The 16479-nt window shown below is 35.0% G+C and overlaps 1 protein-coding gene across 1 annotated transcript in view; it reads left to right on the forward strand.

Moving 5' to 3' along the window:
* Positions 1-16479, forward strand: part of LOC149536025 (Exostosin family protein) — a 136414-nt gene that overhangs the window by 98974 nt on the left and 20961 nt on the right. Inside the window, exons 5-8 of the mRNA XM_089804890.1 lie at positions 2622-2737; positions 2847-2985; positions 6201-6311; positions 6492-6560. Of these exons, the coding sequence (XP_089661016.1) occupies positions 2622-2737; positions 2847-2985; positions 6201-6311; positions 6492-6560 (435 nt within the window). The remainder of the gene's footprint in view (positions 1-2621; positions 2738-2846; positions 2986-6200; positions 6312-6491; positions 6561-16479) is intronic.

Genomic DNA, 16479 nt, shown 5'->3' on the forward strand with positions numbered 1-16479 from the left:
TCGACCTCTGACCAAGTAGAACATGACAAGTTTGATGATCGCAATTGAGAGGCTGTTATGCTTCTCAAGCTCTCTGTTATCGATGATCAACTACCGCAGATTCCTTCCAGCAAGTTTGTTGCAGAAATTTGGAAATATCTGAAGGAGCTGCATGAAACATCTGACAAGAGTCGGGCATTCTTTCTGAAGAATCAGCTATTCTCCATTATGATGGATGAACGTATGTCCTTGCAAGAGCATCTGACAAAGATTAAGGACATCCATGAAAACTCGAAGCTATTGGTCGAAAAATGGAGGAAGAGGATATGGTAGTCATCACTCTGAAAAGTCTACCATCGTCCTATGAGTACTTCATAGAAACACTCAACATTACGTCAACTAATGTTGATTTGAAGTTTCCAGAATTATGCACCAAACTTTTGTAGCAGGATTGTTGGAAACAACAGTTTGGCAGCAGTGCTTCTACAACCTCCTTAGAGCAGGCATTTGTTGCAAAATCCTTTCAACAGAACATCGGCAACCATCAGTCTTCTTAGCCTTTCCAGCATCAACCTTCTACGCAATCCCTAGATGGCTCTACGAAGCAAAATGTACAGTGTAATTACTGTCACAAGTTTGGCCATATGAAGTTCGAGTGCCAGAAACGTTTGGCTGCCCAAGCAAGGCAAAATGCTTCCTAGCCAAAAACACAAGTTGTCAAGCTTCCTGATCAAGGCAAAGCTGCATTTTTCACCTTTTGAATCTGTTTCTGTTTTTTCTGGGTTTGTTGATTTTCTCCTTAAAAATCATTTCATGTTGTCCGTAATACGCAAGGTTGCATGAGATTCTAGGTTATACCGTTTTTACCACAAAAATGAAGTTTTGTAATTGCAATCTGTTTTGAGTCATAGGACTCTTCTGGCAAAGCTTCTTGGTTTCAGCATTCTGTAGATCCAGGGAGGGTCTCAGTTATCCCAGAATGTTTCGACATCCGTACGTTGACCATTAAGGGAAGGTATTAAGATATTATCTCCTTAGTTAAATACTTTCTATAATGGTCAACTACTTATTTGTAGTCCGTCTTTTAGTCTAGATAAGAATGTTTCCTATACTATCTTTAGCTTTGTTTCTAATTTCGTCTTTAGTTTACGTTGTTCTAAAAAGAAACAATGTCCTTGTAATTCTTTATAAGGAACACATTTGTTCCTCTGTTAATCAATCAATCATCCAAAAATCCGTTAATTTGCCAATTCTTGAATCTTGTAACAGAATGAACATTGAACATGTTGCATGTATGAATCTATGAATATACATACATACTAACTCACTGGACACATTGAATGTCATCTACGAGATTTGAATTTCAGCGAATTTTTACCCTTTCCAAACTCTATCCGAATTTTATGATATTTAATATAATATTATTTTATTTTACGATGATATCGAGTTATTTAGTTTAAATTATTTAGCAATGTTCAACTATTTTGACAATTTTATGGATATATTACTAATATTTAAAAATACATGAATTTATATAATCTAAATTTAATGTCATTTTTCCCCCGAATTTTCACCCTTGCCGAATTTTATTTGAATTTTATGATTGATGAACTCGAATTCAAACCTTGTGACTTAGCAAGTTAGCTAGCATACATACATGCATGTACATGTGTGTGTATGTGCATGTGCAAGCGTGTATATATATATATATATTTGAAAATATCTATATATGTGCCCATGATACTAGAACACGATCTGCTTTTTTTTGCCGAATTTGGGAACTTGAATATGAACCCGAATCTGTATCAGAACCAGGATTGGCAACTTAGACGTAGACATAAGTTAAATGGTAGGCAATATTATATTCACTTGGAGATGTCAGTTTGTAGCTATCTGAATGGGTATCCCATTTCAAACTAGGGTACTTGAGTAAAGGAGTAATGCTACGGCCATAGCATGTATTATTAAATCAATTAGAGAATGTAGGAATAGGGACATGGTTCTATCTTTATTATGGGAAAGACAGACAGTTATTCTGGAATCTAGTGGTGACTAGGCCATATATATAAGCTATTTTCTTCAGTTTGATTCATAGGAAGTGACCTTTCTGATAAAACCACTTTATTAATTGCAATTTAGTTTAGTAGTGTTATCTTATCTTCGTAGTTCATTGGGTACTTTGGTGAAATGCTATTTGAACAACCAGCCCTCAGAACTCATAGATATCAGCAGATATTCATTTATCTTATCTTTAATATATACATGCTGGCCTTCATGTTTCCCTTCTTTATATTATGAAAATATTAATATTGATTAATTATTATTTTAAGGGTGCATCTGTTTACACATGATTTAATTATTGTCTGTAAATGTCAAAGTCTGTTCACATTGTGTCTATAAGTTTCTTCATGAGATGTGAGATGTGCTAACAAATTAAAAAGACAACTGAGTTTGATTATATATTGATTCTAATCGATAGGTACAGATCCACCCGTGGAATATATCAAATCTTTCATATTCTTTTACCTCTTGTTTTTCGATATGGTAAATTTAAGCATCTATTCAATCTTCACTCTTGAATTATAGTATATATTTAAAGGTATGGAAGACACTATGATATTAAGAGATCCTATTTATTGTAGGGTGGAAAGATTCGCAGCAAATTAGTGAGTCTTCTTCAACATAACTCAGATGTCATAATTGAAGAGGGTTCGAGTGGAGAAGCAGGCAAGTTGGCAACACAAAATGGCATGCGCAGGTTTGCTTAACAATTCTCTTTCTCAGAAAAATTATGCAATGCATGGCCATATAACTTTTTTGAATAAAGTTTACAAGTTTACTTGTTTTCCTTGCTGGAAATATTGCAGTTCTGTATTTTGCTTAAGTCCTGCTGGAGACACACCATCTTCTGCAAGGTTGTTTGATGCGATTGTCAGTGGATGCATCCCAGTCATAGTGAGTGATGAACTTGAGTTACCTTTTGAAGGTATACTTGACTACAGAAAGGTATACTATTATTGAACCTGAAAGATGCTTATATTTCAATATTGTTTGATTGTTAACATGTTTTTGATAAGCACAGATAAAGCTGGTAAAATTCTGTGTAATTACAAATGCATCCTTTCAAAAACATCCTTCTACTTTTCTTCATTTTGAATTTCTTTTAATGTATTTTGCAATGTATTATAAATTGTTCTAATTGGCATTTGTCTAGAGCCAGTTTTGATATTATCTAAGGTTAAATGGTTTGGTTTGATGGTGTCTGCTTGAAATAAGAAAATTCAAATATTGGATTCAAGAAAAGCACACAGGATACTCATTCTCTAGAAGATAGCTTTTAATGTTTCATGTATGGTAGGTAATTTGTATTTGGATGGAAGTTTCCAAATTACAAATTTTGCCTGTTGCCAGTTGAGAAAGAAGTTAGGAAGAGTCAATCAGACGACTTTTAACATCTGAGAATGACTGAAGAGCATCATCTAGCAAAATAAATTTGGGTTCTGGCTGTAACAATCAAATTAGTACGTGAAGTAGCTGAATGGTAATATTCAAGCAATACATTGCATTGCTATAAGAGGGGAGCTACAGGAGATTATCTGAAAACTAGTTAGTGCTTTGTGATTGGGGAATAGTATACTATTATTGACCATAATTAAGCATGCTTTAGACTGAACTATATACAGATGACTATGGGGAAGCCCAAATGCTTCACCCCCATGAGCTTCACTCAGGTGCAATAAGGGCCAAGTGGATTATTCAAGTTCATGAGGGGTTCTTGTGAGCAACTGCTCATGATACGAACACTTGACCATTTCTCTATTGTTCACTAGAAAGGGATTTTAGAGACAACTAGATGTTTTAGCTCTTTTGTAATGTAAAACCAAGGTTGTATTGTTTACTATGGCTAAGATGTTAATGTTGAGGCTTGGTAGGAGTTCCACACCACTGTTTCTGGACCTGTACTGGTTTCTGGTTTACAGGCCTGAAATTGAGCAAGAGAACCATTTCGTTCCATTGACACTTGTGATGGATATGCCCTATTTGTCCTTAGGTTGATAGGATTTCTAGCTCTACTTATAACTCTAAGTTTTCTTTTCTTTTCAAATTTCATGGCTTTGGAGACTGACAATCACATTCTACAGGTGCATGCAGACAGAGTCCAAAATGCTATATGTTGTGGAATGACATGCTTCAAACTTGTGCTTGTTGTTATATTCCTATATGAGTCAAAGGCATATCCGCTTAGTCTTTTTTATAGATGACAAGAAATCCTTACTTTGCCTAATGTTCTTTATGGATTTCTTTTCAATTTATTGACAAGATTGTATAATTAAGTTTTCTCTTCTTTGGCATTGGTTTCACTTTATAAATTTGCCACCTCATAAATTGTCTTCTTTTCCTACTCTTGACCGTTTACATGTGAGGAATAATAGAAGTGAAGCTATGTGCAAAATACTTGGTGGAATAAGTGCTATATAGGTCACAATTTCTTTTGTTTTGACCCCTAGTATTGTCTATATTGGTTACTAGTTTGGTAGTATAGGATTTGAACCATATCTATACATGCAAAATAATGTGCTGTCATTCCTGAACAATTGAAGGTTGAGAGCAAGGAAGGTCACATCTAGTCTCTAATCTGCTGTGGGAGTCAAGATAGCCATTATTGCCTGTTTAGGAACTTTGGTAGGTATCTTTGTATCCGATATAAATATGATTGCTGTATGTGCGTAGCTCAATTTATTGGGATATAAACCAAAGTAATGCAAATCGGAATCAGCAAGGCCAAATCGAATCGTGAATTGGCTATGAATTGGCAAAGTTTTAAAAAAATCTTTTAAATTTAGAGATTTTAACAATTTAAAACTTATTTCATGCATCCTTTATTGAATATAACTTAAACACACTATAACATCATCAAATAGAAGTTGACATTCAGGCGATTCTCAGAACTCTGTTTTCAGATAATAGAATGACTCCAAATACTGTTACAGATTACATGCACCTCCCACGACGATGCAGAAATATCCCACACTAGAGTGCGTATATCAGACAGAAGGTAGGCACCCAAGAAATGGCACACAGTCCTCACATTATAGCCGCCCAAAACTCAGATGAATTATGCCACTAGTAGAAGAGTAATGGTGTGCAACTGCAGATGATTAAGTGCTCTAACAACAGTCAACAGCCACGTCCAGAATGCAGATTTAAACTCCCAGTCAGGGTGCTATTAATTACAGTCCTGTAGGATAATTTTGCCCTCCGAATATGCACTTCAATCCTCTAAAATAATCGCTCACAATTGCTTAATACCATAACACTGAAATACACTTGAATATGTAGATGTTTCAACAACAAATTTCCAGTGAATGAACCCTCGATGGAAACAAATATACTTGACACCAGATTATAACGATAAATTCAGAGATAAGAAATTTTCTTTGTAATTGCGTATGAAATGTACGATCTCCAGCAAAAACCAAATGCCAATTCATGGAGCCAATTCAGGCAATTTTTTCCATGAATCACATGAATCGGTGATTCATGAGAAAAAATTGGCTGATCCGATTCATGACTCATGAAAAATCGCCCAGGTTGAATTGAATCGCCAAACCGGCAATTCAGGCAATTTCATGGCGATTCTCGGAACTGTGATACAAACAAACAATTCAAATCCTTATATTGCCTTCTCTTTTCTATTTCTACCTTTGGTCATGAGTGCAGCCTTAATTAAACAGACCTGAATTAGGTCCACACCTGCAATAAGTAGGAATGTTTGATAGATTAAGAGCATTACATGGAAGGATACACTTCAGATCGATATTTAATAGGAAATCAATCATGTAATTTATGAGACTCATCTTGGTTGTCATGTGTGTTATTTTTCAAGATTTCACACACATGTTGGATGCATTGATGGCTATAAGTTATTTTAATTGAAGACTTCCTAAGCATTTTTATGCAAATTGACAGTGACCACATGCTTAAGTTGGTATTGACAACTAGTAACAGGTGTTCTATATTTGATAATATTTCTTTAGAGTAGTTTCACAACATTCCATGCATCTTATTTGTATGTATATTTGAGTCACATTTATACTTTTTTGGTTGTATATTGCATTAATCTCTTTCTTTCATGCTTTGTTTTTTATTTTGAGTTGTGCAATTTACGATATGCATAACTTACTTATATGCTTGCCTATGTATGTGAATGCATTTTGTAGCTGGCTCTGTTTGTGTCCTCATACGATGCTTTAGAACCAGGATGGCTTATAGATTACTTGCATGGCATCAAGCCAGATCAAGTTAAGGAGATGCGCTCCAATTTGGCAAAGGTATGATGTAGGAGAAATTTATAGAGTGGGCTTTGATTATGGGAAAGTGAGAATCCTTTTCCACGGAACCAAAGCAATGCTATTATATAATTTGGTGTCTAGTGGTATCTTTTTATGCACATGCTTGCTTTAATATTTTGAATGCTCAATGTACCTAACATTATGAATTACTTTTTGTAGTTTTCAAAGCATTTCCAATTTTCAAGCCCAGCTCAACCACTTGGTCCAGAGGACTTAACTTGGAAGATGGTATGTAATACACAGTTGGAAGAAAGGGATTTGAGATAATATTCAGCACAATATTAGGGTTGCAATTTATTTCGTTAAAAGGCACATCTTCAGTATGATTTTCAGTTTCAAATTTCAATACTTATGTTTTCTTAATTCTTCCATTGCCATTCACATTATAAATAATTGTTTTTTATATACAGTTTTCTATATTTGCATACATAGAGAAATGAGATGCTTCTTGTTATATGGTTATTTTGTTGTCAAATCTCAATAAGTGTGAAGTCTTACATTGGTGAGGCAATTTCATAACATGGTTCTGCTCTCAGATTGGGGGCATGACAGTCCTGATTGGTTCAATGATTGTATTATCTTTATAGATTGAAATAATGGAATAATTAACTTCTGGTCTGTTTGCTTAATCCCCGATAGATGTTTGATGGATGATTTAATGATTTCTTTGATTTGATGATTTGATATTAGTGAATGATGATTGAGTGAATATGTAATTCATAGAGAAATGGGTGATGATTGAGTGAGTTCTGATTCAAGTTATCAGCGAGTGATGATAGATAAGTGATCCTTGATTGCTTGGAATGTTTCCGTCTTTATATATTATTGGAGAGTCACCAGCTTCCATAGGAATTGAGTCACCATTTCTTATTGTGGCCTTTGAGAATAATATATTATTCCCAACTTTTTCTCCCTTGGAACTCCTCTTTAAATGAACCTTCTATTGGTTTTGAAAACCACAGATTGGAATCCTACAAGCCTTGCCAACTCGATGCTGGGATATTCAATCGGTTAAAGGCCCAACTTGACGGAACTGAGTGATGTAATTTGAGTTCCTTGCACTTCTGGCTTTGCAAGACCAAGGCGGGTGCACCTGATCTTGAACAGGTCACTTAAGTCTAAGATAATTATAGCAGATCGATATGAATTTGAAAGAAAGTTTCTCAAATGGCAAGAACTATGGAAAACTATACTTTGCACAAAAAATTGTAAAGATGCTGAAATTACATTAACTTCACAACTTCAACTTCAGAAGGTGGGTTCTTTAAACTTGTATGTTCTGAATTAATAACAAAATAAATGATCATATAATTGTATGAGTATTTGAAATGAAGAGCGATTATGAGTTGTTAAAACTTAAAACAAATGAATAAATTAACTCTCAATGGAAAGATCAGGAATTACTGCCAGCAAATGGATTATGAACTATGAGCAATTTAATGACTAGTGCCAGAATTAAAAAGGGGGCGATAGAGTCGATATTATAAGTTTTAACGTACAACTTTATGAAATCTTATATATTTACACTAAATAATTTAACTATCAAGATGCGATGAATCAATTATATTTATGCAATCTCCAACTAGTCTAAATTGTTTTGAACCCCTATAGAGACAAAATAGACACAAATATGGAAACAATTTAATATTTCACTATCTGTGATTATCGAGTTTGAAAAGCTACAATTGATTCAATCCACTTATCTGATATTAAATTACTTACTGAAATAAAAAATGATCATAAAGGACAAAGCTATATAATAATTCTAACTCTATAGTCTCACGTAAAGTTTCTGCAAATTCTGTTATAAATCAGATTGAAATAATACCTTCTTAGTTGCTTGCTGAAGATAATCTTCTATATCAGACTTATATGAAGTGTGTTCAATAGTATAATCTGAATTCTGGAAATGTTCTTACTTTGCAATAATTCGTATAAGGCAAAAATGTAGGGAAGCAGACTTTATTTTGTATTGTGTGTTCTCTAACTTCATTCTAACCTTATATTTATAATGTACCCAAGAGGCATGTCCTTAGAAAGGACATGTCTCTTCCTAGGTTGGCCCTTATATATAACTTAGTTATTATACTCCAAGATTGGCGTCTCCTAGTTAACATAATTTGTTAGTAAATATATAAATAACAATCATGCAAAGAAACATTAATAAATGGTCCTAGGAAGGTCGCCGATAAGGCTAACAATCTAAAACATATTAAAGAGGCAAATCCAAATGAGGATATACATGCATTATATGATCAGTACGATCTGTAAAATCAGATCAGTATGAGATCGAAGTTATAGAATTAACACTCCCTCTTAACTTGATATTCATACTGAGAGATAACATATCTAGCATCATCAATTAAGATGAATAAGCATAGATTGATACTCTATATCTATCTGAATCTTCTAAGCATGTGGTATCATTGAACACATGATACTATGTCATATTACTTCACCTGTGATATGACTTATCACTTATACTTGTGATAACAGTATTGCATGGAATACAATATACAAGATAAAATCTGGAGAATGGTTGAATTCTTCTTTTATCTAAGTTGGGACTCATAGGTATTGGCAATCCTATATCCCAACATGATCTTGAGTTAAGATCTACTAGAACATAGGATAACATCTAGGGAATGATTAAATTCTTCCTTTATCCAAGTTGTGATGCATAGACATAAAAATGTCTACATCGCAACATGATCTTGAACTCATCTAGATCTGACAATAGTTCTCTATTGTTCAACACATTATCTAAGGGACCGTCATCTCTCATAATGTCTTTTATACAAGTGTTCATTATCTAAGAGATCGTCACTTCTTAAATAATGAATACAAATGGTGAAGCCCATAACAATCGATAGCTTGACAATAATAATTTTAATTAAAAATTATTAATAATTAAAGAATAAAAATGTATTACAATTCATACATACTAAGTCTTTTAAGTGATCTATCTTCACTTGAGAGAGAGGTTTGGTAAGAATATCTGCTGTCTGATCTGCAGTGCAAATGTATTCTAATTTTATAGTATTCCTATCTACCATATCTCTTACATAATGGTAAGGAATTTCAATATGCTTGGACCTGTCATGGAAAACTGGATTCACAAAAAGCTTGATGGAACTCTGATTATCACAATAAATAATAGTAGGATTCATGGGTTGACCAATAATCCCACAAGTAACTTTCTAAGCCAAACTGCTTCCCGAGAGGCCATTGCTGCGGCAATGTATTCAACTTCTATGGAACTCTGTGCTACCGATGCATGCTTTTATGCCTATCCAACATATCATTGCTGAACCTAAACTGAAACAACATCCTGAAGTGCTTTTTCTATCAGTAACACTTCCAACCCAATTTGAGTCTGTTTACCCATGTAAGTCAAAGTCAACTTTCTCATACTTGAGCCCCAAATTAAGAGTGCTTTGTAAGTATCTCATGATGTGTTTGACTACAACTAGGTGAATCTCCTTTGGCTCATACATAAATTGGGTTAAGGCATTAACAACATAGAAAATATCAAGTCTTGTATTTACCAAGTACATAAGAGACCCAATCATTTGTCTATAAAGATTAGAATCTATGGAAGGTGATTCTGGTGCAAGGCACCTCCCTTTTTGATGCTTTTAGGTGTTCTTGGGGTTGGTTGAGATGTTTTTAGGTGGGTTGAGATCTATGGTGGATCAACCATATGTTGTAAGAGCCTATAGTGCTCACTAGGCGAAAAGTTGCTAAAAGTTGCCATTTTGGCTTAGAATAGAGGAATAGTGGTTTTTTGGGGTAGGATGAGTTCGAGGGGTGATATAGGACTCTATGGATGTTTGCTAGAGTCAAGGCGGTCATACTCAACCATTGAGTTGTCAAATTGGGCTAAAATGCTCATTGTGCAAAAGTTGCTAAGCAATTTTGAAAAGTTGCTCAAGCAACTTTGACTTTGCAAGTATAGAGGAACTTTTTGGTTAGATCGGTTATAACCACCCATGCTTGAGATATAAGCATGGATTATACTTGGAGAAGGCTAATGGAAGTTTTGATTGCATTTCATGTTTTATGTACTTCTGTATGGACTGTTGTGACTATATTCCCTAGAATAGTATTGTTTCTCTGAGGTTGTATGGATTGTACGGATTGGTGTGGTAGATCAGGATTCATGGAAATGTAGAGGACTCTACTAAGTTTCATTTAAGTTTAATAGTTTGCTTTTAAATTGCAGGTGTGTAGAGTTAGGAGTTTTGGTAGCTTGCTGTTTGTACAGAGCAATCACAGTGTTGTTTGTAAAGAAATGGCTCTAACCTAAGAACCCACCGGTGGAATTGATTGAAACCATGGGGGAAGTAGGGTTAGAGCTTGTAAATAATGTTTTTGTTTTCATTTTTGTTTTTGCAAAGATTTTCCATTGCCAAACTGGAAACCCTATGGCTGACTGTTAAGAGCAGGTGAGCCAGGATAGGGACAACAGTGCTTTGGTACGTGCGCCCATAGCCTTGTGGAAAAGGTTGAAAGGTATTTGTGGAAGCCCTAGATGATCCCCTGACAGGAACTGGAGGTGGAAGGAGTAGAACTTAAGGTTGAAGGGCATTTTTACAATTGCTTATGCTCACTGGTCTAGAGGCCTAATTAATAGGCTTAGAACTAGGGCTTGGTTGAAATAGGGGTTATGGGTGCATTTTGAAGTCAAGCTTTTGGAATTTGATAGTGTTCACAAGTACCTTAGATATTCTCAAGGTCTTGTGTCAGGTCATTTGAAGAAATTGGGATTTTTATTATCAAACAGTGAAGATAGGCCTAATAGGCCTTGGAGCAATTAGGCCTCCTAGTAAAGTTGAAACCCATTACTTTGGTGAGGGGTCCAAAAGTGTCGGTGAAGGTTCAAAGGGACTTTAAATGGTTGAGTAGACTAGTAAGAGTCTAAGGAAGTATGTGGAGAGATCCTAGGTAGAGGATTGGGCTTTTTAGGAAGGAAGTCTAACAAAGAAGACTAGGTTTTTTAGGACTAGTTGGACTAGTTCAACCTTGTAAGTTTGGAGTCTTACAAAGATCAGCTATGCCTTGGAGGAGAAGTTGATCCCAAGGATCTTCGAGATCCTAATTAAGAAGAAAACCTAAACCATTGGATGGTTAGAGCAATCAAAGGAGCATTTGGAGTGAAGAAAACCTAGGATACCTAAGTCCTTTGCATCATATTCTATTGCTGCTTCCTTAAGTTTATGTAGATTAGTCTCCATTGGAGAAGACATAGGCTTGCAATTCCACATTCCAAATCTCTTCAAGATGTCTAATGTATACTTTACTTGATTAAGTATGATGCTGTCATAATCAGTCCTTAGAGTTTTAATTTTGTGTCCTGATAAGTTTTCAGTTAAGGTTTTGAATTCTTTAAATCTCTTAAGGATTTCTTTTGATTCTTTACATTTTAAGAAGTAAATCCCCGTTTTCGTAGATAAGTCATCTATAAAATGTATATAGTACCAGAATCCTCCAAGAGAAGGAACTGACATAGGTCCACATAAATCTGAGTGGATTAATTCCAAGACATTGTTAGTTTTTCTAGTGCTATCATGAAATGGACTTTTGGTGTTCTTACCAAGAGCGATTTGCATATGCTTGAATGATCTTTATTCAACTTAGGTAAGCCAGTTACGATCTTCTCCATAGTCGATAAGGTTTTGAAATTTAGATGCCCTAACTTTCTGTGCCATATTTTGTTTATATCAACAACTTCATGAAATAAGGCTTGAATAGGTTGACAAGGTCTTGCATTTAATTCATACAACTATCCCTTTCTTTGAGCAATCAACTTTGATTTCTTAAATGTAGAGTTCTTAGACCAGGTCATTACGTTATCGTCCATGAATGCAATATTATGCCCATCATCTTCAATTGTTGTAATAGAGATTAGATTCCTTTTTATTCTTGGTACATAGAGTACTCCTTTGAGATGTAGAGAACTACCCGACTTTAGTTTCAAGGTGCAATTCCCAATTCTTTTGACTGAATGAGCGGAATTATCATTGATGGTAACTTCACCATCAACTTCTTTAGATATAGAGTCCAGTGCTTCTTTGTATCCTATAATGTGTCGAGATGATCCACTATCAATTACCCATGCTTTGCTTGATACTTCATTTGATAGTGCAGAATACAATACACGATTCTCAGGATCATAGTTATATTCTTTCCTAGTAATGTTTGTACAATTTACTTGTTGCTTTGTATTCTCATGGCAGTTAGATCTATAGTGTCCAAAAGTTTCACATTTGAAGCATTTTATTTTGGATAGATCTTTCTTAGGTTTGTCATTTCTTTGATTACCCTTCTTCTTCTAGAAGTGCTTCTTCTTACCTTTATAGGATTTTGTATTGAGAACATGAAGTTCTTCATCTTCAATTTTCAATCTTCCTGCTTTCTTAAGATTCCTAGATTCTTCTTGCAGGCAATCTCCTTTAAGTCTATTAAAGTCTAGAATATTGTCTTTAGCACATACTCCTTGTGAGAATGTTTCCCATGAATTTGGTAACCCATCTATAGCCATAAGTGTTAATTCCTTATCTTTAATTATGGTCCCTATACTTGCAAGTTCGTCTCTTAGACTATCCACACTTAGAGAGTAAGAGTTCATAGATTCTCCAATCTTTATCTGTATATGATTTAGTTGCCTTTTTAGTGCAAGGGTTCTAGTCGCATTGTTAACCTCATATGCATTTAATAATGTATTCATCATATGAAATGCTGTTTGATGTTTAGTTAGCATAGGTACTATTTCGTTTTTCACTCCATCTAATATGATCTGCATGGCTTTCTTGTTTCCTTTACTCCAAATAGTTAACATCAGGTTGCTTGGATGCTGAATCAACACATTGCTTCATATCATTGTCTTCAAGAATCATCGTAATTCTGAATTTCCAAGCAACGAAGTGTTCTTTGCCATCAGACCTGTCCTCGGGTCTGATTGTGCTTGCCATTGAAGATAGAAGGATGTTGCTAGATATATAAAGTCTGATTGTCAATTTGTAGAGCCTAGGTTCGACTACTATAGCTCTGGTACCATGTAAAATTTCTGCAAATTCTGTTATAAATTAGACTGAGATAATACCTTCTTAGTTGCTTGCTGAAGATAATCTTCTATATCAGACTTATATGAAGTGTCTTCAATGGTATAATCTCAATTCTGGAAATGTTCTTACTCTGCAATAATTCATATAATGCAGAAATATAGGGAAGCAGACTTTATTTTGTATTGTGTGTTATCTAACCTCATTCTAACCTTATATTTATAATGCACCCAAGAGGCATGTCCTTAGAAAGGACATTTCTCTTCCTAGGTTGGCCCTTATATATAACTTAGTTATTATACTCCAAGATCAGCATCTCCTAGTTAGCATAATTTGTTAGTAAATGTACTGACAACAATCATGCAAAGAAACATTAATAAATGTTTCTAGGAAGGTCGCCGATAAGGTTAACAATCTAAGACATATTAAAGAGGCGAATCCAAATGAGGATATACATGCATTACATGCTCAGTTTGATCTCTAAAATCAGATCAGTATGAGATCGAAGTTACAGAATTAACATCTCATGCAAATAAGATAAAACAATTACGCTCAGTGGTTATGCAGAAATAAAATTGCAATGAGAACACTCAGATCTGATGCTCAATTCGCTGCAGTTCAATCCCAAGTAGCATATAAAATTTTCCCACAAATCCAATATCCACCGGCTTGGGTCAAGAATTCAACTCTCGCCAATGAAGGTATAACATGTGAATAGAGTGTATATATATTTTTCAGTATGCAGAAAAAGGAATTGCGTATTATGTCCAAGTTGTATTCAACATCCCCTATTTATAAATGTGAAGAGGCACAAACCAAAGGGTTGTGTCTTTATGAAAAGTCACAATTAAACAACACTTCTCACATAACAAATCACTAACATATGCTTTGTGATTTTCCTTACGCAATTTACATTTTATTAGGAATCGTATGTACCAGACTCCAGAAAATAGTTATCGGATCAACCACTACTGATGACTAATTTTGGATTAAAGATAATGGTTTGGATTCTGATGGCTCTCCCCATGCATATAATTCCATCTGATCTACCACAAGTGCATTTGTATTAAATCACCCTTTCCTGCATACCTGGGCTCTGTATTTTGCTTATCGATTGAGTTACCTATCATTTCAATGCCATTACAGCCTCAGTTTTGAACAACACTTGGATATGATGCACATGTACACTAGGAACTCCATATTCCGCATATGCACAGATCCTCCCTCTGTGTGCGTTTAATTTTCATGGTGCTGATACTGGAAATGATTGGGTTCTTGTCCAGACTAGCTCTCCTTATCGCAGACTCCATAGACCTGCACCAAAAAACAAAGAATTATCAAAGAGCGCTTAAATTTATAAATATACTATTCATGCTCAAACGGTTCTGAAGGGTGCGTACATAAAGATATCCATAATCATGGATAAGGAATGAATTCAGGGATTGCATGAGATATCGGAGACTTCTACAGCAGAGAATGCATTGCATCCTTCTATTGCAATACGACAATCACAAAATTAAAACACCAACTTTGACTTTCATGAATTATAGAAAAGCATCTAATGTTTGTTCATATTTCACGGGAACAAAAGAATGACCGATATGCATATCTTAGATTTGTAATCTCAATCTGATGCCCGAATCGTTAACCATCTATGTAGTTTAGTCACTATTGTTTACAAGCACAGAAATGACATCGAGGGTGAAAGATCTTCAAGATAACTTGTGGAAGAAACAGAGATGCGGACATCTATGTTCTTGATGGCCTATTCCAGGCTCATGCCAATATAATTTCTTTTCCTTAACCGATATATTCCAGATAACCATACATTCACATCACTGGATAAATCATCGCTTCCATCGTGAGGATGATTCTGGATAACATCTGCCACAAATACATGAGTTTTCGTCGATTGGTTGTGAATCTGAGAGTCGGGGCCTTCATATGCCTTTGATGAACTTCTACCATTCCGAATGCAACAGGCACTATATACATCCACATCATCACTTTCTGATATGGGTAATCTTTTTGCCAGGTGAAACATCAGCTACTTGCTTTTCATACCAACATCTGGGAATGCCATGATGTGGCCTAATCAAGGTGCTGCTGCTGTACAGAATTTACTATTTTATTCACCTCTGTAACGTGAGTTTTACTTAGCTATCAACAATGATACTGCAATAATGCTACTCATTACTGTATCCTCTTTTGCCTGTAACCTGTATCTATGATCCAATACATGTGTCATGTCTGTATAAGATATTTATATCTTTCACTTGCTATGCCATTTCCTTTCACACTGCTATGTGGAATTTCTGAAATTACATTTAGGACTAATAATATCCAACTATGTCCTCTCAGCAGAGCCCCTTCACAAAGAACCAGATTCTTGAAATGGGATGAAAAAGCAAAATCTGATGATCAAATGTCTGTTATGACCTAATTCTGTTCAAAATGATGCATTTATACTTATGCCTTTATATTAGTTCAATCATTTCTTTGAATTCTTTGCAGAAAAACAGCCCTCTCACTTTGAATATTTTCCCCTTCAATGTAAACAAAATATAAGACATAGGTATTGAGAATTATTGATTGGCTGCACAAAGAGATCAAATCCTAAAAGCAACACAAAAATGACGAAATTTAAAATGAAAGAATTGAAAGGGGGACAAAATATGGAGACCCCAATCTATAACAGAATCAGGGCTCCACCACCTTCTCCCCTTTATATCTTCCAACGTGGGGGAGAGTCATATCTCTTCATTATGTCTTCCCTTTGCAATGGTCACAACCTTTCATAATTGCCACCCTTTGGAAGAGACAACCCTTCACCATCATTGCCCTTAGGAAGAGTCACCACCCTTTATCATTGCTGTCACTTTGGAATTCACTTCCTTATTCCTTTTCCCTTCCTTTCTTCCTCCATTATTATTTCTTTAATTCCCATGCTCCACCCTTTTAAATGAAGTTCTCTTCTACCCCTTCTATATCTCATGTTTGAGGAGACCCAACTTTTCCATTCATGCCTTTTGATCAAACTAAATTTTATTTACTTTTAATTTTATCCCTTTATATTATAATTC

This window comes from Cupressus sempervirens, chromosome 10 (assembly GCF_028749045.1).
Source record: "Cupressus sempervirens isolate cs-2001-9-10 chromosome 10, ASM2874904v1, whole genome shotgun sequence".
NCBI classification, from domain to species: Eukaryota; Viridiplantae; Streptophyta; class Pinopsida; order Cupressales; family Cupressaceae; genus Cupressus; species Cupressus sempervirens.